This window comes from Ochlerotatus camptorhynchus, unplaced genomic scaffold (assembly GCF_037179485.1).
Source record: "Ochlerotatus camptorhynchus isolate MF236.1 unplaced genomic scaffold, CSIRO-AGI_Acam_v1.1 ptg000098l, whole genome shotgun sequence".
NCBI classification, from domain to species: Eukaryota; Metazoa; Arthropoda; class Insecta; order Diptera; family Culicidae; genus Ochlerotatus; species Ochlerotatus camptorhynchus.
Genome location: NW_027040588.1, coordinates 729,427 through 752,603, shown reverse-complemented (window position 1 = coordinate 752,603; position 23,177 = coordinate 729,427). Strand labels below are relative to the sequence as shown.

At 41.8% G+C, this 23,177-nt stretch overlaps 1 protein-coding gene across 1 annotated transcript; it reads right to left on the bottom strand.

Annotated features, from left to right (window-relative positions):
- Positions 1–14,200: 14,200 nt before the first annotated feature.
- Positions 14,201–15,928, bottom strand: LOC135698897 (uncharacterized protein C6orf136 homolog). The gene is made up of 6 exons (XM_065219040.1): positions 15,629–15,928; positions 15,303–15,437; positions 15,079–15,245; positions 14,785–15,006; positions 14,655–14,724; positions 14,201–14,594 (listed from the first exon to the last, which is right to left on the bottom strand). The coding sequence occupies exons 1-6, from the start codon at positions 15,761–15,763 to the stop codon at positions 14,478–14,480; spliced, it is 846 nt and encodes a 281-aa protein (XP_065075112.1). The 5' UTR covers positions 15,764–15,928; the 3' UTR covers positions 14,201–14,477.
- Between the last annotated feature and the right edge of the window lie 7,249 nt (positions 15,929–23,177).

Sequence of the window (23,177 nt, the reverse complement as noted above, 5' to 3'; positions counted from 1 at the left end):
TTTTTCCTGGGTCCCAGATCATAAAATTTTTTGTTAGTCTGAAATTATCTTAATTTACAGAGTTCAATTTTAATCATTCTTGAATTTCATCATACTTCTTTTCTGGATTCCCCTAAGCTAATCTTGTTAATATCCAAACTTATAACATTCTAAGAGTGCTTAGCATTACCTCTTGTAATTTCTTATAAATCGCTCTCTGATTCTACAATTCTCTCAAACTGGTAATAATTTCCAAGAATTGGCATAATTTAGTCTCATTTTTTCTCTATTAAATTCCCTTGGAATATTCTTCATAATTTCCTTGGTACGCTCTTCAGAATGACCGTCAAATTCTTCTCAGACTAATCCTCTTCAGTATTTCATAAGTACTCAAGTACTTTGCCAGAATAGCCTTGAAAGTCTCCAAGAAATTGCCAATTGATTAAAATTAATCCCATAGAAACATTGGACATAATTCAATTGAAATTATTCTCACGATTCGTATCAGCATTCTCCTTAAGTTTCATCTAAAAAAATTTCTATGATTTCTCTTCCGAATTCTAACTAGGGTTAACTACCCCATTTCCGGCCTATTAAGCACAACCCGCACTTAGTTTTTCTTAATCTAGCGCAGTTTAGCACCAAACGGAATTTTATTATTGCTGATGGCTTCCAAATTTATTTACCTTTCCGTACGTACCGAAAGATTTGATAAAGAGAAATCAATCGTTGAGATATTGTCAAAAGTCTAACACTGCTTCTTGACGTTAAACTCGGCCTACGGATTCTAAACTCGGCCTAACGCATTGAAACGCCATTAAAACGTCAATGAATTCACTTCGGTCTATCGGATGAAGATAAAACATGATTTGCTCGGAGCGCTTCTTTTGTTTTTGGGAATAATGGGTGCAAACCTTCATATCACGCGTTCTCATTGACTTCGTTCGGTAGCTTATTAACTAAAGTATCATACAAAACGCATAATTGACTTGTTAGCTCTAAAATCATGGATTTATTTGAAGTTTTCTGCTCGATAGGCTCAAAATGGGCGATTAGGCCTAAGTAGTTCTCTGCCTTATTTCCTTTCTTCACAAAATATCCATGCAATTGTCATCAGAGTTTACAAAAGACAATTTATACCGTCTTCACTTCAATCAAAGGTTGCACAGACTGCATACTTACACTTCACTGTAAACTATTTTCAGAATTACCTTAAAATTCTGAAATCTAAGGCACTTCAGAATTCTAAAGTATTGCAGACTGCTAAGGTAGCTCAATATTCACAGGTACTTTAAAACTATTTTTAAAAAACTAATTAATTATTCTCAAAAATATCACGAACATACTTCAAAGTCCTGGTGGTTGTCTAGATTCAAAAGCCTTGCAAATTTTCCAAAGCTCAATTGTTTTCAATCCTGAACAGTTTTAGATTTCTCTAAATTCCAAGATTAGGAAAATTCCACCATATTGAAATATTAACTTTTATAAATCAAGGATTCAAAAAAAATATATATCAAAAATCTAAACAAAAACTCAAAAGAAAAAGAATCCTGGCTTGATAATTATAAAAATTTGAAGATTTTCTACAGCCAACAATGTTTAGCAAATGTCTCAAATTTCATGATCCTGCAACCCATTGCAAATATGTTATAACAATTCCATGTATGATGTTGCAAAAATGTCCATCGTTGATGGCCTTTAGTATTTAAAGTAGTAAGTTTGGCTTTTTATTTTTTGATTAGAGGGTCCATTAATTGCAGTGATATGTATAAAGCAACACATTTTAAAAATCTGGAAATAACGTGATCTGTCTGTGTATCTGGCAAGACGACTGAAAATCTGTAAAATCCAGATAAATCTGGAATACTGGCAACGCTGATACAGTAATGCCAACCATCAAATTTACGAAGCACATACTTCGCAATGATCGTTGCCAGCAATGCATTTTGTTAAAAGGAGCTTAAAAACTATGTATTCACAATGTCAGTGCATTATTTGTATTCAAAAAATTCCTAAACACAATGTTGAGCTGACTTGGTCTAAAAACCGATTTTTCGTAATTTGTCGAGGAGTTTTAACTCTACACATTGAGAGTAAACAAAAGCCAGCCTACTTCATGGAACAGCTCAATTAGACTGCTAGTGCTTACGATTTTCAGAGGCAGCATAAATTCGCCAACATGGAAAGGAATAGAAGCTTTATTATGGCAAGCGAGCTTCTGGAGAGCAGGTTCTCAATAATTCTCTCACTTCCTTCGTTAAACATTGAACGGCTAGGGAGAACTGTAGGAGAGCAAGTTTCTCCAACAGGGTGGGAAGAAGTTTTCGGTTGGGTTTTGTTTCGACTCAGCACACGATGAAGATTTGAAAATTTAAAAATTGGGTAAAAAGATATTACATAACAAATTCCTCATGGCAATTATTAAGATTAGATTTCATTATATAGGTTGCTATATAATGAAAAGAACTGCTGTCTCTTTCCGTGAGTTGTACGCCAATATTTCAGCTAATGATCCATTGATCCCGCAAGCGATTCGTGTTTGAGCATATTCCCTGCAGTCGACTAATATATGCTGAATTGATAGTTGCACTCCGCAACATCTGCATATTGGTTGTGAGGGTTGTTGTTCAGCAAATGCGAGTGGGTGAGTCGAGTGTGTCCTATTCGAATCCGTGTTAAGATGCATTGTTCGGAAGCACATTTGCGATCCGGAAACTTCCCTGATGTGTGTTCGATTTGCCTCAGTTGAGCCTGGCTATGGTGCCATTCGGATTCCCAGGCAGCCCAAATGTTCCTTTTGATAGCATTTATGACGTCTTGAGATGGTATGATGGTATGGCTTCATTTCGTCCTTGTTTAGCAAGGTTGTCTGCTTTTTCGTTTCCGTTAATGCCGGAGTGCCCTGAAATCCAATTGAATGTGACGTTTCGGCCTTCTACGGATTTTTCGACAGATTGGATCCATGGATGTTTAGATCGACCACTCCGTAGAGCATCGAGACAACTAGCAGAATCCGTCAGTACGATTGTGTTTTGCTGTTTATGTAACTTTGATGCAGCAGCGTTAAGGGCAAATGCTTCTGCAGAGAAGACGCTGCAAATACCTGGTAAACAGTGACTGAATTGATCGCTACTTATAACCACTCCAGCACCAGTGGAGTTTCCATCTTTAGAACTCTAAGAACTTTGGTAAAGGGTGATACGGTCAAAATTTGGTCAATATCAACTTGACGTATTTCTTTCAATTTTGCATTTAAAAAACCTGAACACCCCTCATTTTGAAGGTGTGTGTGTGTAGAATGTTGCTCCTATTTTGATTATGGAATTCACTCTTCAGTTGTCAAAATGCCGTCCAAGCAAGAAGAGCAGCGTATCAAAATTTTGCTCGCGCATCGCGAAAATCCGAGCTACTCGCACGCAAAGTTGGCAAAATCGCTAAAAGTTGCCAAATCAACCGTTACAAATGTAATTAAAGTGTTTGGGGAACGTTTGTCGACAGCCAGGAAGTCTGGATCGGGGGGAAATCGAAAACCGGAAGCCGCTGAGACGACAAAGAGAGTTGCCGGTAGTTTCAAGCGAAACCCTAACCTCTCTCTCCGAGATGCCGCAAATAAGCTGGGTGTATCGTCTACAACCGTGCATCGAGCCAAAAAACGAGCCGGACTATCGACTTACAAGAAGGTAGTGATTTCAAATCGCGATGATAAACAAAATACGACGGCCAAAGCGCGATCCCGGAGGCTGTACACGACGATGCTGACGAAGTTTGACTGCGTGGTAATGGACGACGAAACCTACGTCAAAGCCGACTACAAGCAGCTTCCGGGACAGGAGGTTTATACGGCAAAAGGAAGGGGAAAGGTAGCAGATGTTTTCAAGCACATGAAACTGTCAAAGTTCGCAAAGAAATATCTGGTTTGGCAAGCCATCTGTACCTGTGGCTTGAAAAGCAGCATTTTCATAGCTTCCGGGACTGTCAACCAAGAAATTTACGTGAAAGAGTGTTTGAATAAACGTCTGCTGTCTTTCCTGAAGAAACACGGTTGTTCCGTACTGTTTTGGCCGGATTTGGCATCTTGCCATTACGGTAAAAAGGCCATGGAGTGGTACGCCGCCAACAACGTGCAGGTGGTTCCCAAGGAAAAGAACCCTCCCAACACGCCAGAGCTCCGCCCAATTGAGAAATACTGGGCTATTGTCAAGCGGAACCTAAAGAAGACCAAAAAAACTGCTAAGGGCGAGCAGCAGTTCAAGGCAAACTGGCTTTCTGCGGCGAAGAAGGAGGACAAGGTGGCTGTACAAAATCTGATGGCAGGGGTCAAGCGTAAGGCCCGGCAATTCGGATTTGGAAAAGCGGAAGCCTAACTGAATATTTTTCCTGAATTTTATACTAATTGAACTTGAAAAAGAAATTTAATTTGATTTTTTAAATAAACGATTTCACCGATTTACTCGCGTTTTCCCTTGACCAAATTTTGACCGTATCACCCTTTATTACGATTTCCTTGTTTGTTCCCGCTATGAAAATCATTTGTGGAATAGTTCAATCATTTGGGATATCATTCAATTGTGGTATTTTTTGTATTAGGGTATGCACCATTAGGGGTCTATTATCACCGGCTCTTCATGTCACACAGAGGCAGCGTTAACAGATATAGATTAATTAATTAATTTAGCTTTATTTAGGAGGCTTTCAGCCTTAGGCTGGTTCGCCTCCACAACAGATATAGAGCATTTCCAAGCTTGATACCAATGTATAGATAAATATCATCACAATTACGATTACTGTGGATCCCCGTTAATCTGAACGACGCCTCGTGCAATTTTACGGGTTTCATTTCTATTTTAAACTTCTAGTAACCTTATGACCAGCAGAACATCGAGTTTCTGGTACCCTTATTTGCTGTTTTGGTTTTATTCTGTGTTCAATTCCGCTTCAGGGAATCAAAATGAACGATTCAGATAAAGATAATGGCATTTTCATTTTGGTTACACTCATGATTAGTACAAATCTATAAATCACTATGGACAGTTCTGGAAACGATAATGCGATTATCATTTGTGTAACAGATCATGATCATATGAAATAGCGATAATCTCAGATCATCATCATCAGCTGTCGTCACTGAAAATTCCCCATTTAAGACGAGGCTAATCAAATACCCTATAATATGAGAATTTTCGGAATGAGGATGACGTATAGAGATCGAAAATCGATGTTTGCCGCCATTATGAAATCCAAGATGGTGGCCATCGATTTAAGAAAAACTGTCGAAAATTGATGTCCGCCACCATTTGGAAATCCAAGATTACCCTGCAATGTGGGTGGCATGCAGATGTAGAAAATTTATATCTGCCGCGATTTGGGAGTCCAAGATGGCGGATATTGGTTTTAGAAACAACTTTTCCCTACAATGTGGGCATTTTAGAAACCGGGATGACGTATAAATGTCAAAAATTGATGTCGGCCTAGTTTATTTTTCAGTTCTATCTAAAACCAAATGCCGCCAAATTGGATTCCAAAATGGCGGTTGACATCGATTTTCGACCTCTACACATTATTCCTGTTCCAGAAATACCCATATTATAGGGTATTTGACAGTTTTTTTTTTTCCGAACCCAATGGCCGAGAAGACGGATTTCAAAATGGCGACCTACATGGATTTTCCAAATATATGTGTCATCCCGATTCCAAAAATATCCGCATTGTAGGGTATTTGACCTCTAAAACAACTTTCCCGAAGACAGCAAGTTCCTTGATTTTGAGATACATTACAAAGTGATTGTTATCATATCAGTAGATTATCGTTTTTGTTGCTGATCATGATGTGTAACACAAATGATAATCCATGATCTTGATCATGATTCCGTTAACTAGTATTTTTATCGGCGGTAAGCATTGGAAGATAGTATTTTCTTGATTCCCTGCTCTGCTTTACTCCGTTCCTTTTTTCAAAATGACGTTTGAGCAATTTTTAGCGCGGTTCAAACTAAAAAGTGTTCAGATTACGAAAGGCGAGAAAAAGGGACTGATTACCAGCGGTCCACGGTATTAAGATCTACACCTAATTGAAAAAAATTAAAACTTATCAAAATGATTATATCAAACAATGGTGCGAAAAATTCAAAAACTTAAACGCCATGCATGAGCATAGGGGACATAGGGGCAGCATTTTTTTTTTTTATTTGAAAGTTTAATATTCTTGACAAATGTTCAAGTTTTCTAAGTTTTGAAATTAGTAATTTGCCAAGGGGTTGTCACTCTTCACACTTATTTTGCGCCAAAAATGTTCTCAGTGTGCCTCAAGTGTGCCGCGCTTTGCCGAGAGTGCCATGCCATCGGACTGATTTTTTTTTGTGTGCCCGGTATTGCCAATTCAGAGAAAAGTTAGCACTTGGCGTGCTTCAGATTATCAGCATTAATCGATTGCTGTGGCTGACAGTTACGTCGAACTAATTTCACTGAAACGGCTAATAGATTTTTTTTGCAACCCGGTATTTTGACAATTCAAATGTTTTTTTTTGTACACAGCAACAACAAATGTAATATCGATCAATGTAATTCAAGCTGATGTATGAAACAATGATGTAATATCAAAAAGCAGATACAATATTACATCAATGGATGTAATTTTGTTCGCAAAATCGATGTACATCGTACAACGTTATATTACACAACCGATGGATTGACCTGGTTGCAGCAGTGTGGATGTAATATTCAACAACTTTTTTTCTGTGTATACCAAACCGTACGAGTTGTTCCGTCTCCCGTATGTCGCAGTGCGATGAAGATTTGATTCACGGAGAGTACAGCAAACATTACAGGCTGGTGAGAAACATTGAGAATGCACTCATTGAGCATTCTGCACCGGGACATCAGAGATGAGGACGTACACCATTTCCACATCAAGTTGATTGACTTCGGATCGGCGACGTTCGTACAGGAAGGGCAACTTTATTCTACCTTCTACGGCACGACCGAGTACTGCAGCCCGGAAATGTTGGTAGGTAGCCTCTACTCCTGCCCTGAACTGGAAATGTGGGCTCTCTGTGTGGCACTGTACGTGTTGCAAGGGGTGGTCACTCTACACAGTGTGCCAAAATCAAACTTGGGCACACCCGGGGTCAGGCATTGGCGTTGTTTGGCACCCATGGTTACAATTTTTATGATCTTATAAGTTACTGGCAACACTGAAATTTTTCTCCGCCTGCGCAGTGTGCATGTGTCAAAATGTTATTGATGTTGCCACTCCTAGTCAAATTATTTCCAAAACAACCGTGAATCTCCACCAAGTCTTGGATTCTCAAAATCGTTACATCGCATCCACATTTCCTCCCAGACGAAGAACAGCTAAAAGCGGTATCTTGACTTGACCGAGGTTTCCGGGCATTAGCTACACGAACTAGCGATGCAGCTCCCACGGCTGCGGCTGCTTCCAATGCTGCTGCTGGTCCGTATTTTTGCTTGAGTTTTAATCGGAAAGTCAACAACCAAACAAAAACTATACCATCCGACCATTCGAACTGCTCGAATACATCCATGGCGGTGGCTGCTACACCAATCATTCCATCGTCCAACATAGAATGGTGGAGGACTGTCTTGGCAAAATCACAAATAGTTTAATAAATTATTTTTACTCCTGCCTTTTTGCACTTTCAACTAACAGCTTCATAATGAACGGAAGTTTTGTGCATTTGTGACCGATCGCGCTGTGGTTGCACTTCATGATGGCGTTCACTGCCACGGCTACGCTCGGGAACTCGACCAATCCGGAGGAGGAACTTTCCGATTTCAGCGGGAACATTCGCACTTACGACGGGTTGCAGTCCTTGGTGGTGAATGCAGTCAGCAGCAGATCCTCGGACGGCATACGGGTGGTGTATTGAAGAAGTGGAGAGTGCAATTTTTGCTGGCCTGGGAATCGATTGTTTTGGAAGCGCTGTAGACCTTGAAGCTGATCGAATTGTCCGGCAGGGTGTACGGGTTGGTGGACTTTGACAAGTAGTTCGGCTTGGGAAATTGGCTCGTCCTTTTCGGGTCAGCGGTGCGTCCTTCATCAGTCCGACGTGTGTTCCGGCCGGTGTTGGTTTCCAGTTTTCCGACGGATGATGCTGATGCGGGCGGTGAAAAATTCGGTGCAAATCCGTTTCCTCCGCCGGCTTTCTGAAGGGCTGGTTGACTAATGATTGACGTTCGTTGTGCGGGGTCGGCCTTCCGCCGAAGATGGAAGGATCGTGTAGCAACGGAGCTCGTCCGTTGCAGGCATCCTTGGAGACAGATGCATCCAGTGTGTAATCCCAACTGGAGTCCGTGTCGTTTTTGAAAACATTGAAAAACAAGACAAGAGCTGAAAACAACAAAAACAAGAGCTGTTAAAATACCGGGTTGCCAAACAAGGCATTATTCACAAGCAATCAAAAGTCAGTTCAATGACTTCTTGGCACTGCCGATCCAGCTGCGGCACACTGAGGTACACTGAGAAAAAGGTTGGCGCAAAACAAGTGTGTAGAGTGACCACCCCACCACATTTTTCTCAGTGTGCCGCAGCTGTATCGGCAGTGCCAAGAAGTAATTGGACTGACTTTTGTTTGCTTATGAATATTATTATTATTTAGCTTTATTTAGGAGGCTTTCAGCCTTAGGCTGGTTCGCCTCCAAAGCTGCTTGTGAATAATGCCTTGCTTGGCAACCCGGTATTTTAACAGCTCTTGTTTTTGTTTTGATTTTCAATGTTTTCAAGAACATGCATCTTCGGCGGAAGGCCGACCCCGCACAACGAACGTCAATCATTAGTCAACCAGCCCTTCTGGGAGCCGGCGGAGGAAACGGATTTGCACCGAATTTGTCACCACCCGAGTATCATCCGTCGGAAAACTGGAAACCGACACCGGCCGGAACACACGTCGGACTGATGAAGGACGCACCGCTGCCCCGAAACGAACCAGCCAACTTCATTCAACCGACACAGCAACAGGGCGCAGTGATGATGGTTGCTGTTCAATCTGTTCTGTTCCTGAAGACCAAAGAGGGTACCGCCATGGTCTAGATGAGAGACGCCAACGCAGACGAACGTACACCCTGCCGGACAATCACTTCCCAGGCTAGCATTGGAAGCAGCCGCAGCCGTGGGAGCTGCATTGCCAGTTCGTGTAGCCATGGCCGGAAACCTCGGTCAGGTCAAGATACCGCTGTTAGCTGTTCTTCGTCTGAGAGGAAATGTGGATGCGACTGCCGTCACGGGTGTAACGATTTTGAGAATCCATGGCGAGACTTGATGGAGATTCACGGTTGCTTTGAAAATAATTTCATTATATTGTGGCAACATCAATAACAAACTTTGACACATGCACACTGCGTAAGCGCAAAAAAAGGTCAGTGTTGCCAGTAACTTTGAAGATCATAAAAATTGTAACCATGGGTGCCAAACAGTGTCAATGACGACGCCTGGGTGTGCCTAAGTTTGATTTTGGCACACTGTGTAGAGCGACCAACCCCTTGACGTGTTGTTGTTCTTCGAGAACCCATTCGTGGACGTTGAGGAAATCCGTTGACAAGAATCCCAAAACTCGGATCACCATGAAATCAAACCGAGTTCGGTATTATTTTCTAAGTGTGTGACGAAACGAGTCATGAACGAGTGTGATGAATGCGTTCATACATATCATTCCGCACTCTTCCATCCCATAGCATCATTTTAATCATACGTCCTATCTCCATCACTTCGCGTCCTGTGAAGTTAGTCTTTCGTCTATTCGAAGCTTTCCGAAATCATGTTCAATCACTCTTGCGTATATCTGTCATTTTGTTATTTCATGAATGTCGACTACTAGTGCTGCCAAATGCATTTTTCCGACATCAAACTAACGGTAATTTTATGTTTCATTCATTACTACTTTATCATATATACTACAGTGGCCACAGCGAGTTCCAGCAGCAGCAGAATGCACCACGGTAAGCAGCAAGGACTGCTAAGTCAGATGTACACATCGAAATCTAGCAATAGCACACCCCAATAAGGACTGCAGCTTAGGAAAACCAAAATGATGGAGGATAAAAGCAGCGTTCACAAGAAAATAAAGGAAATGGTGACGGGCATCAAATCCGCCATGATTGCTGCCGAACGTGAACAGTGCACTGAGGACAAGAACTGACTGCCGAAAAGGTACTGATCGAGGTCAAGGAGAAAGCAACAATTGAAGCACAGGATACGCCGAAATCCACGCTCGGAGAAGAGGAACAGAGAAACGCCAGAAGAGTAAGAAGAGTTGAAAAAACTCAAGAATGACAAGGAAGGAAACAAGGAGGAAGGATGGGGTACCGTCGAGAAGCCGAGGGAGAAGTGGAAAAACCGGAAGTAAAAGACGTGTAGAAGAAATAAGAACAGAAGGAGTGTTCGGCACGGATGGCAGAGTAGTTAAAACAAGCTGTCTCGAGCTGTCTGCTGGAGCGAGTGCCTTTTTTCTCGATTCTATCAAAGAACTGTTCAAGACGCTACGACAGTTACTCTACTAATTTAAGAGACTGTTACAATAGCGTGGTTCAGATTTTGATAGAAAGAAAAGCAGTGCCTTTAGCATCAGGTGTTTGGACTTTGATTGTAGACTGAGGACTGAACTTCTTACTAAATTAGAGATTCTGGTCTCATCAGTAATCTTAGTTTAAAACCTGATGAAGGTACTGGCTGGAAGGAATTCGGATCTTAACAGATCGACAGACGATTTAAGACTAACGAAAACATTCGATTTATTAAGTACAAAATTTGCCTTATATAGGGGTTTGAGCCTAGAAAGATTTGTCTCCTGCTAAGATCTTCCTAACGTAATGTTGATTAGAAAGAAAGAGACCGAAAGTATTCCTAATCTAAACTTATCCATCGTTCTTCTTCAAGATCATGTGAGGCATTTCGGGACCAACGCAATCCTTCCAGAATAATCTCGTATGTATGCATACGTCTAGGATGCACTTGACTCCTACGCAGCGCTTATACCTAAGCTAAACTGGTGCAAGCGTATAGTTTCCCTATGCTGAGTTTTAATGCTTTGTTTTATGCTGCGTGCATCCGTTGGGTAAATTCTATGCTGCAAACGAGAGCGTACCGCTTATGCGTTCTCTTATTAGATGGCATTGTCCTGGAACTTTGTGTCATTTTCGATGCTCTCGTATTCATTGAACCTGACTAAGCAGAAGGGATGATAAACAGAACAGCTGTTTATATTTGACTTTGAACTTTTCCTTCTTTGCATCGTCTTGGGTGTTTCGAGAACGTTCTTCAATTATTGCTAATTTATCCGAGAATTTATCGCATTCACAACAAGGAGAAACCCAGGCTGCATCGAGAGTGAAGTAAAGGCGATGCGCTGATCATCGAAGCAAAGAATAAAACGACGTACGCAGTACTCCTTCCGACGGTTCAAGAGGTCCGGAGTTGAAGCAACTAGGAAAGAACGTGGTGAAAACCAGGCACACCCAGAAAGGCGAGATGCTTTTTGAGTTGAAGAAGGTGAGGAAGAAGGATCCTTCGATCAAGAGCTCAGCCTTCAAGGAGCTCGTCGAAAAATCCCTTGGCGAAGAAGCGAGCGTAAGAGCTCTATCCCAGGAGACAGTGGTCGATTGCAGAGATCTGGACGAGATCACTACAGAAGAGGGGCTGAAAAGTCCGTTGAGAGTGCACTGCGATCTGGGAGACATCCCGATGCCAATCCAGATGAGGAAAGCTTACGGCGGCATGCAAACGGCGGTGATACGTCTTTCGACAGATGCAGGGAACAACCTTTTGGAGACGGGCAAAGTCAAGGTTGGGTGGTCAGTGTGCTCGCTGAAAGCCCCGGGTTAACAATCAACTGGAGCAATGCTTCAAGTACATGGGATTCGGTCACCAGGCGAGGAACTGCAATGGCCCTGACAGATCTGATCTGTGAAGGAAATGCCTGGCATTCTTAAAGGCTATGGCAGGCCAACAGTAATGGAGGTAACCCAAATAAACCTCAATCATTGTGACACTGCACAGCAGCTGTTGTGGCAGTCGACAACAGAAACGCAGTGCAACGTTGCAGTCATTGCGGAACCGTATCGAGTCCCTCCCGATAACGGTAACTGGGTGGCGGATTGAGCTGGGATGCCGGCTATACAAGTTATGGGCAGATAGAAGCGGTTGCGAGCTCATACAAAGGTTTCGTGATCGCCAAAATTAACGGAATCTTCATATACAGTTGCTACGCACCCCCTAGGTGGACGATGGAGCAGTTCCACGAGATGCTGGATGGACTTTCCGAAGAGCTGATCGGACGAAGACAGTCCGGGGCAGCAGATGTTCCAACTCAAGAGGACACAGTCTGCTGGAAGTTATGCTGTCCAACGAATTTACCAGCAGCACTTTTCGCATAGATGGCCGGGAATCCATTATCGACGTCACTTTCTGCAGTACGTCGTGGTGGCAAACATGAATTGGAGGGTGTGCGAAGGATATACCCATCAGGCGATTCGCTAGGACGAGAACTTGCGAACGGAAGTGAAAGACGAAGCCTATCGATAAGGATCTTTTCCTAGAAGTACTCCGTGTGGATAGTAGCCTCGTGGATCTGAACGCAGACAAGCTGACCGAAACGTTAGAGAGAGCATGTGACACGACCATGCCGAGGAAACTGGAACCAAATAACAGACGGCGTCCAGCCTACTGCTGGAACGAGGCACTTAACGCCATCCACGCTAGTTGTCTCAGAGCCAGAAGACGTGTTCAGAGAGCAAGAACAGAAGCAGACAGAGAGGAACGAAAAGGAGTGTTTCGAGCGGCCAGGGCGGCACTTAAACGAGAGATACAGCAGAGCAAGTCAAACTGTTTTAAGGAGCTGTGTCGAGACGCTGATGCCAACCCCTGGGGCGACGCATACCGAGTCGTGATGGCAAAGTTCAGAGGTCCAACAAGAGGCCCGCTGAAAAGTGCCCAGAGAAGCTGAAAGTCATCGTGGGAGAGGGAGAGGGAGATTACGTCAAAGTCACGTACGAGGAACTCGTAGCAGTGGCGAAAGAATTGAAGGCGATGGAATCCCCGGATATGTTCAGGATGGTGGTACAGAAATGCCTGGACGAAGGTCATTTACCTGGCAGGTGGAGAATACAGAAGCTAGGGTTGATGCCGAAACCAGTAAAATCGCCGGAGGATCCAGCATCGGATAGGTCTATATGCCTGCTGGATACACTCGGAAAGCTCTTGGAGAAGATCATCCCAAACAGGCTGACGAAATGCACGGAGAGTGCGGACGGAGAGTCGAGAAGACGTCCAAACAGAAGCGGAGAGAAAATCGGGATAACGATCGACGTCAAGAATGCATTCAACAGCGCTAGCTGGGAGGCCATCGCCGAAGCGCTGTATAGAATGAGGGTCCCTGACTACCTCTACAGGATTCGATGGATTTACTACCAGAACCGGGTTCTGGTCTACGAGACAGACATGGAACAGAGATCAATTAAGATCACAGCGGGAGTTCCACAAGGCTCCATCCTTGGTCCAACGCTCTGGAACGGGATGTACAACGCCGTGCTAATGCTGAAGCTGCTTAAAGGAGTTGAGATCGTTGGCTTTGCGGACGACGTCGACTTGACGGTAACAGGCGAGACGCTGGAAGAGGTGGAAGCGTTGGCAACCAAGGCGATCGACATGATTGGTAACTGGATGCAAGGAGCGAAGCTGCTGGTAGACCACCACTAAACGGAAGTGCTATTGGTCAGTAACTGTAAAGCGGTTTAGCGTGCAGAAATCACCGCCGTGTTGAATGAAATACCTGGGAGTGATGATCGATAACTGGCTAAACTTCAACAGCCACGTCGAATTGCCTGTGAGAAAGGACACATAGACTAATACCGATTCTTTCGACCTGGATGAACAGAAAACACGGAGAAGTCAACTTCCACCTAAAGCCACGGCTGCTTAAGGAAATATCTGCATCGTTTCGGATAGGCAGCGTCACGCCTCTGTCCGGAGTGTGGCAACGTGTATGAAACGCCGGAGCACCTTTCCTTCTCTAAGCAGTGGACAGGTTTTGCATTCAGAACTGAAATGGTAACCTTTTGGGTAGATTGTGGGGAACGGCTTTCGGAGGAAGGTCATACAATCAAATTCATCGGTGCACTCGTCTATTGTGGAATCACGGTAACATGTCAAATTTGCAAAGAGCCAGCATAGCTGCAGGAACTTTCTCTATCAATAACCAACAGCAAGAATGCATTCTTCTCAAGCCATGGTTGGGCACACGGCTTCAACGTGTTATTTTCCTTTCATTCACTAGTAAACAGAGTACATCGCTTCATAGGCTTATGCTGCTTCCCCAAACACCTGGTTGTTAAATTTCTCGAAACAAGCAGAGCAACTACTATCAATCGAACACTAAATCTTGTTCGAACACAGAAAGAAAAGCCTTTAGTAGCTCTCTAATAACTTATGGCTTCATAAGAAAAACGAGACTTGGTATCACTAAACACTATTCTATTGACCGGGACAACCATCAATTAACACAGCCCACAATGGGGCTTATCTCCACCGTTAGACCTACGAATAGCGCTAACTTAGGCGAAATCACATTCTTCTGGGACACCACCACCTTGTCGTCATCGGGCATTATCTAATAACGAAATGGAGAATTTTAGACTGGGTTCTTCGAACGATTTCCAATGAGTCCTACCTTGTCTGCTACGTGTTTATAAATAAGACCGTCGGGACCGACGTGAAATACCGAAAAGCCATCATACCACCTGAAATTGAACAAACGGCTTTATATAGACTCTACATTTTCAAACAGGTTGACTACTCACGCTTCCGTATCGGCAAAAATCTCCTTCAGCTTCCACAGCTTGTACTTCCAGAACTGGAACATCACCTTCAGCGCACTGATACCCTTTATCCGCCACCGCACCTTGACGGTGTTTTCCTCAGGGTGTTTGGTGATCTTGAGCACCTCCAACGTCACGTAGGCGTACTTTAAATGCCCAACGGTTCGCAACAGTGCGACTTGTTTGACGTAGTGGTACAGTCCCCTGTTGAGGAAGAAAGCAAAACGTTATGAGCACTGTGGAATAAGCTCCAGAAGCGGCGGAGGAGATCCTTACTCAGTTCGCATGCCACGAATGTTGTTTTCAAATATCAGGTTCGGATTGTAGATGGAGTAATCTAACGGTTGGATGAACAGCTTCGGTAGTGTGTTGGACAGCACTTCGAACACCCGATGCAGCTGTTCCTCCGAAGATTGATTACCGCTGCCGGCGGGAGTTGATTCCTAAAATGAGCGATTCATATTAATTTCAAATCCTAATTTGATTTAAAGTGCACCCACATTTCGGTCACTCGATGTAGCTTGGAAGCGATCCGCCGGTGGTGGCGATTCCAAGCTCGAATATTGCATGCCGGTGCCTTTTTCCAGCGCACCGAACCGATTGATTTGGCCTCCATGCAGTGATCTGATTCGTAGCTACGATAAAAAAAAATATATCGATTAATTTAAAAATAAAATTCTGCAACAAACTATTTTCTGATATCCCGTTGAGTGAGGTTAAGAGCATCAGCTGTTTACACCCGTCAGTCGATACATTATTATGCAATGTTTAGAATTACTATTATAACCAGATCAGCTCCGGTCACAATTCGGCCTAGCTATCCTACCTGTGCCTGAGGTCGAATCCCTACCGTCCCCGAGTCCACATCAGCAGCCGTGGATGATGCAAGTGGTCGTCCGATGATGAAAATCCTGCCGATTGGGGCGAACCGGGTTGTGGCGTTTCGTAGGCAGTTTGCCATTCTGCTTATATCGTTTATGGCTTTTTCCCAGAGGATGGGAACGAAAACTTCACTCGTAATACACCAAACTTAAGTCGAGACCGTACAGGAACCTTCTACGAAGGATTAAGAAGTAATATACATTTTCCAGACAATTTTACACGCCGGAGAACACTGTTCGCGGAACGTCTGTCCTCAAGAGAAATGAAAACATTGAAGAAGGGGGTACTAGATTTGACGTTTTGCCTGAAAAGATATCCGATGATGGGAAAGCGGCTAGGGATGATCAGTGCGTTTGAAGAAAATCGATTAATGTGTGCGAGGTTCCATCCAGCGTTGCCAGATTGTTTTCATGATTATCGGTATCAAATGATTAAAAAATCGGTATTTATCGGTATTCACTATTTTAATTAATTCGACAGTGAGCATGCATAAGGGCGTAAACGCGATTATCGATTCTCTTCGTCGATTTTCTCTTTTGTTAATAATTCGCTTGGATTAACGATTATCGGTGCGTTTGCTGGTGCATTTGAAAGTCAATACAATCTGTTACAGCACTACATTAAACCTTAGATAATTAAAACATAGATTGCTCAGTCAGGCATCCCTGCTTTTACTTGAAAAGTAACATTGAAAGCGCGCTATCTGTCGGCTTAGATAATTAAAACATAGATTTGCCACTTCGGAAAAGAAACTTGCATCAACAATGTGGCGCCTGGCTGAGAATAGCGGTCAACGGGTGAACTATTTTTTTTCTCCCTGCGCATTCATAACTTTGCACGCTAAGATCAATTTACCCAGATTGTACAAAGAAATAATCTTGATTGGCGCAAAGCGAACAAACCCAAATGGTGTTCATATGTGATTTATTTTTATGCAAAATTGACATGAATTTTCCCGTGTTTTAGTTCGTCCAGTTTACGCCCAATTTGAGTAAAATAATCTATATATGGCTTATTTAATCATAGCGTGCAGAGTTCTTTGCTCGGTTATTTGTGATTAACATTCATATCTGCATTTGCGTGAACGAACTCTTTGAGTACCGATTTCTGTCTGAAACAGCAGTGATTCATGTCAGAAACCGAAATGGGGTTTCGACGGTGCGAGTTTCAAAATTGTATGAGTGCTGCTTCCGGTCCAAGTTCAAAAACGTTTCACAAGGTTCTAGTGAAAAACAGGTATTTCTCTAGCTGTTGTTTTTTGATGAACTATTGAGTGATATTTTCTTGGGTTCCAGCACAAGAGACTTGGAGAAATGGATTAACGTCTGCGGTGTCACGAAATTTTCGAAGGAATCAGTTATTTGCAGCGATCACTTCCAGGATGACGACTTCATTAATCCGCTTTGCAAAACTCAGGGGTTAGCGATAATTGATGTCTATTAATTCTAAATAATATATTATAAGCTTTTCTTATCTGCAGACTGCTACCGACAGCTGTTCCGTCTCCAAATCGGAACGTCGCGAGCCAACTTTCACGTTTAGATGGCATTAGTTCGATGGACGTTGGCTTTCAATTAAGCGAGTCGGATGGAACCAGTGAAGCAGTTGTTGTCCTAGAGCATTCGATGGATGTGGTGGGTGAGGTAGTTATCGACGATTCCTCTGATTCGACTCCACAAATTCCTCTAACGACACACAGACTCCGTGAAAATCCTAGCAAAGTTTCCGAGCATATTGATCACGATTATTGTTTCGATCCAATAAGATACGTGTTCATGGCAGATCGATTAGTTGAACTGGAGGCAGAAAACTTAAAACTAAAACGAGAACTTCGAAAGAACAAACAATCTACGTGCAAGAAGAATGCCGTCATCCACAAACTACGGTTGGAATTGAAGAAAGTTAAGGATAAATTAACCGCATTTCTTACCAACCCACTTCAGGATCCTATTCTTGTTGAGTTGCAAAAGAATAGGAATAGAAAGTGCCGTGGAGCTCGATATTCTGATGCCATGAAGAACATGGCACTCGTACTTCAGTACTGCTCAACGAAGGCGCACCGGCAAATGCGACAGTTTGTGGCATTGCCCGGTTTGAGTACCGTGCGCAAATGGTTGGGGAGTATAAACATCCGAGAAGGCTTCTCGACAGCGGTATTCCAGTTGCTAAAGCTGAAAGCATCCACAATGAAGGACGATCAGAAGCTTGTTACTCTTTTCCTGGATGAAATGGCGATATCCGAAAGAGTAACGTACTTTTATCAAGCAAAACCGGACTATTTCAGTGGATTTCCAACAAAATTACCTGGACAGGACACGATGAATACAAAGGACAGAGCAAAATCTGCTCTGACACTTATGATAAAAACGATCCAGTCTGGATTCAAACAGGCAATTGGCTATTTTTTCTGCACTGGCCTCACTGCAGTCCAGCAGAAATCTATTGTAGACAATGCGTTGGATCTGATCGTTGATGCCGGATTCATTCCAAAGGTCATAACATGCGACCAGAACAGTGTCAATCGGAACATGTTTTCAAAGGAATACGGAGCTACAATGGAGGCCCCTTATTTTGATATGCGAGTCAGAGAAGGAACGAACCGTATATACTGCATGTTTGACGCTCCACATCTAATTAAGTCGTGCAGAAATAACCTGCTTAAAAACAACGCGGTTTGGGATGGCCAACTCTGTAGCTTCAATGATATTGTCGATCTTTACTGGGAAGACGTGAAACACGTGCCACGAGTCGTTCCTGGATTATCGTATGAACACATACGTCTATCACAGTTCAGTGAAATGAATGTTGGCTTGGCTGTACAAGCCCTCAGTCACTCGGTCGTAGCTGGCCTTAAAGATTATGTAAGAACGGGAAAACTATCAGAGCGAGCTTTGAACACAGCTAAATTTTGTGAAGACTTCGATATGTTGTTCGATATCGCGAACAGCTCGAGCCTTAAAGAGAAAAAAGTAAATGTTCAATTACTATAGATAAAACTAATTACTTAAATTTTTACTAAACAGGAACTCAAGCGACCTCTGAAATCGGGCTCTCCACACTGGGCGTTTTTGGATACAGTATCCGAAAAACTGCGTAAGCTATACTTCGTAGAGAAAGCCTGCTTGGATCTTGCAATGGTACAATAAGTTTACTTAAATTTAAAAATATTATATAAAATATTAAAATCAATCTCCTATTTCCAGGAAAACAAATTCACGCCGTTAACAAAGAATTAGAAAACCCCGTTCTTCATTGGTGGATGGCTTTCTTACATTTCAGCAATTAAACTATTGTGGGAGGAACTGGAAACACAACATGATTTCAGATTCCTACGTACTCGTAATTTGTCACAAGACTAGACAAGACTGCCTTGAGCATTTTTTTCGGTTATACGCTGGAAAAACGGAAATAATACACACCCCGATTCTTCTCAGTTTTCATCCGCGTACAAAGCTGTCGTAATTAACCAACTACTTGTACCTAAAAAGGTTGGCAACGTGCAAGCTGACATAAGCAAATATATCATTGTAAATGACGAATTACGACAGCTTAACGTAGTACAGAAGCAACATTCCCAGCTATTTTCAGCACACAGATCGATAAAAGAAGCTTTTATCTAGCATCTAATACGACAAACATAACAAAAAACGGTTATGTGCTCAAGTTATTAACGAAAGATAAAGTCAATGAAGAGAATCGATCAATGTTACTCAGGACCTAATGCAATGTTGAGCTTGAATTTTCAACGTCAGACGTGGAATGCGCCATCCAAAATATTAATGTACGCAGGGCAGTTTTGATTCAAAATGCGCACCCATTTCGGCTGCTAAACTTGTACCTCACCCGTTGGCCGACAGCTTAGATAATTATTTTTGCAGAACCCAAGGTAAGAGCGATGCCATCAGTACAGCTCATCGATTTCCTCAAGAAAAGCAACGTGATCCTCGGTTAAACGAAGTTCTTCAACTCAACCCACTGAAGATGAAAAGCGAACGCTGGAAATCATCAACCCCTGCAAGTAGGATGAAACGGCTCCAAATGCAATTGAGTAATCAACGACTGTTTGCAGTAGATTCAAAGTGTGTTACTTATTTTTATAAACTTTCCTCGTCCGATTCAATATCTGACGTCGGACGAAAAAAGGACCGGGAACCGATCACGATGTTATTTGTTGGGTCATCTTCTTCTGTACCTATCCACACACCTATCGCCAAGCCTATCGCTATCGCACTTGAACATTGTGGTTCCTCTCAAAGTGAAGACAGCTCCAAGACCGAGGCCAAGACGTGAACGAAAGCATCACCATCGATAACACATATTCTTGGATCTTTTTATATTGTTTTCTCGATTTATTTCTTATAAAAACACTATGTAATATTCCGCCGCCGGGATGTTCTGAGGCATAACATCTCTGATCACGCCTTCCTTCGGATGGGAAGTAAAGCCGTTGGTCCCCGGTTCATGAGTTGATAAGTCGATAGGTAGGGTCCAGGTGTGGGAGCTGCCTTCCTGGCACGTCGGTAGCATTGATGCTCAGCACGGAAAACAAGATCGACGGAAAAAACAAACCAAAGGGAAAAAAAAACTATGTAATATTTATGAAAAGTGAAAATTTTTTATTATTTTGAATTATTTTGCTTTTGAAAATATTGTATTTTAAATTCAAAATTACACATATGTCATTTCAACTATACCATATTTTAAAGTCGCTTTTAATTTGACAGAAGTACAATTCTTTTTGAAAGTTTTGACTTTTAAAAGTTGCTAGCGAGCAACTTTTGATTTGACAGTTTGCTGACTATCGTTTTGAAAGCTAACCGCTTTCTACCAAAAAGAACCAATGCAAACTTTCAATTCTACCAATAGTCCGCTCACTTATCCTAGACCCTCTCTAAAGCTGGGTTAAGATGGTTCAATTCAGCGTTCAACTCACTTGAACTTGAACTGCGAAATGAACGTCCAGAAATCTGACCGACACGCTCGTCTGATTTTACTCTAAAGTGAGTAACTTTGACTCAGTTTCGTATTTGTATGCTAAATGTCAAAAACTGAGTAACATTAATTTAACAAAGTGAGTAACATTTACTCTAATTAAATAAATATGGATCTTTACTGTTTTGAGTAAGATCAAATGTAATAAACGTCCGAAAATTTTGAAGTCCTGCGCTGAAAGCGAATTCCCCGAGAAATTCCCACAAAACGTTCAAAGAGTGAAAGTTTTAGCGTTCTGTGAAACTTTTCTGGACTAGTAACTAGCGTGAGTAGCAGTTGGTGTTTTTCCTAAGATAAAACTTTATTTCAGCCTAAATTTACACAGGTTACGTTTTTCTGAACTTCTGCAACAACTTTTGGTTGTGAACTTCAGAATCCCAAGCTCGATCCAAAGGAAAGTTCACTATGAGAGAATTGCAAGTAAGCTTTATGAGAAATATATTCAAAAAGAATTTAATTTTCAGGAAAAAAAATGCTGGGAAACTGATCCGTAAGTTGTGCCAGAAGACCGCTTAGTCCATTTCGAGATGTTCAATGTGTTTCTTCCCTGGTTACTTCCCGGAATGGTAATAGCACATGGAAGTGATAACATGCTAGCTGCAGTGACCTTCGGTAGAATCGCTTTATAAGCAGAATTAATATCAATTTGTTGATTAGAGTTTATAAAATTTAATTTTTTAAATAATTCTGTTGTGACAAAATAAATCGTTTTTATTATGCTGCAAAAAAGTTTCGATCTAATAATTTCCTGTCAAAATATAATATTTACAAAACTGAGTAACCTTTACTCAGTTCTGCTAATTTTGCGAAAACCGAAACTGAATAAGTGCTACTCAGATTTTGACAAATTCATACAATACTCAAAAGTGAGTAAACATGGGGTTACTCACTTTAGAGTAGTTCCACTTTTAACGAAAGTGAGTGGAATTTTACTCACTTTAGAGTAAATTCGAACGAGCGTGGATATCGGACTTGCTCTATTCGTTGCCAAGTCAATTGAACGCCTACGACCAGATCGGTTCGAGTTGAATTCAACTCACCTGCCTCATCTAAATCCCGCTTAATGCAGACCTTTTCCTAATCATACAATATAATAATAAAAAATTCCACCACTTGACGATGTCTAGTCTAGTCTAGTCTAGTCTACACATACACAGCCAAAAAAAAAAAAAAATCCACCACTTGAAGATGTCAGGAAGAAACTCTCAGGTGGAAGCATATTTCATGGGCGATTCTCTCCAGTAGAATGCATTAACTTATCAACGACGCTCAACCACCAAGGAGACGTAACCTAGAGAGATCGAGTGCAGGGGAGTTGGCCTCCATTTCTCACAAGTTCCGGATCGAATCTCAATCCATAACCAGTAAAAAAAAGGACTCACCCGTAACAGACATACCACCAACAATCAATACGAAACTAACGATTTTAAATTGGCTCACCACTTTAGTAGCCTATTGGTCCCAAGCAAACGATTAACGTACCCTATTCTAGTTGAAATTCTATTACTACACTATGTTTGTTTTGATTCGCTATGAAAGTTTGACAGATAACATCAGGGGTGTGTGGATTCATGCAGAACATGCAGGGGTGAGTGAAATAGCTTGGGACTGCTTGGGACCGTTGTTCTGGTACTGAGTGAGCCAAAAATAATAATGATTTTCTTCGGGACCCAGTGGTCTTAGAGTTACCTCTATGGTAGATCTGTCAAGCCAACACATACACTCTAAAGTACACTGCTATTTTTTATAATCAATAAATTCACCAACCAACAGTAAAATAACAATAATATATAATCTTATTGAAAAAAAAAAATATATGGGGAAATCACAGGGGGAACGACACTCATTTGGATGCATTTTTTCACTTTAATCATTACTTGGGATTTTCGGGGAACACATAATTGATGGGATTTTTTTGAGCGTGTCGTCTTGATGAAAATAGAGCACGGATAGAAAAAAATAAATTGGAATGGACCATGGGATGAAATGGATGTGAGCGGGGTAAAAAAATTTCAGAGGGATACGAGTCTGAACGCGAAGAGGATAAGTCTGGAGTGCGTTTTGAATTGGTCGTATGTGATAAACGTAAACAGATTGACGTTTTAATGCTACCAGAAACTACTTTGCTTACTTTTCCTAACATCAAAATTTGGACCCGTTCTGTTTCAGCACGAAAAATTAGATCGACAGAAAACAAATCAAGGAAAAAAAAATATGTAAATTCATGGTAAAAAAACACAAAGCGTTGAATTGCTCAAAACACCCCACTTTAATTTTTATATTTCTTCTGTAAACAAAACTGAAGTAAAACTCTAAAATTTGATGAAAAGTGTAAGCTGGTAGCCCCTGTATTTTTTAAGTTGTTATTGATTTTTAAAATATAACGAAATTGCACATTTTTTAAGTAAAATAATAATTTATTTAGATTTTCGCATAATTTCTGTAATTTTTTTTTTCCTTTGGTTTGTTTTTTTTCCGTCGATCTTGTTTTCCGTGCTGAG

Bases quoted from the DNA above. Each gene is read 5' to 3' on its own strand.
- LOC135698897 (XM_065219040.1), bottom strand. From the start codon at position 15,763: ATGGCAAACTGCCTACGAAACGCCACAACCCGGTTCGCCCCAATCGGC. The intron at 15,438-15,628 runs GTAGGATAGCTA...TTTTTATCGTAG, and splicing joins GGATTCGACCTCAGGCACAG to CTACGAATCAGATCACTGCA. The intron at 15,007-15,078 runs GTAAGGATCTCC...CTTCCTCAACAG, and splicing joins ATTCGTGGCATGCGAACTGA to GGGACTGTACCACTACGTCA.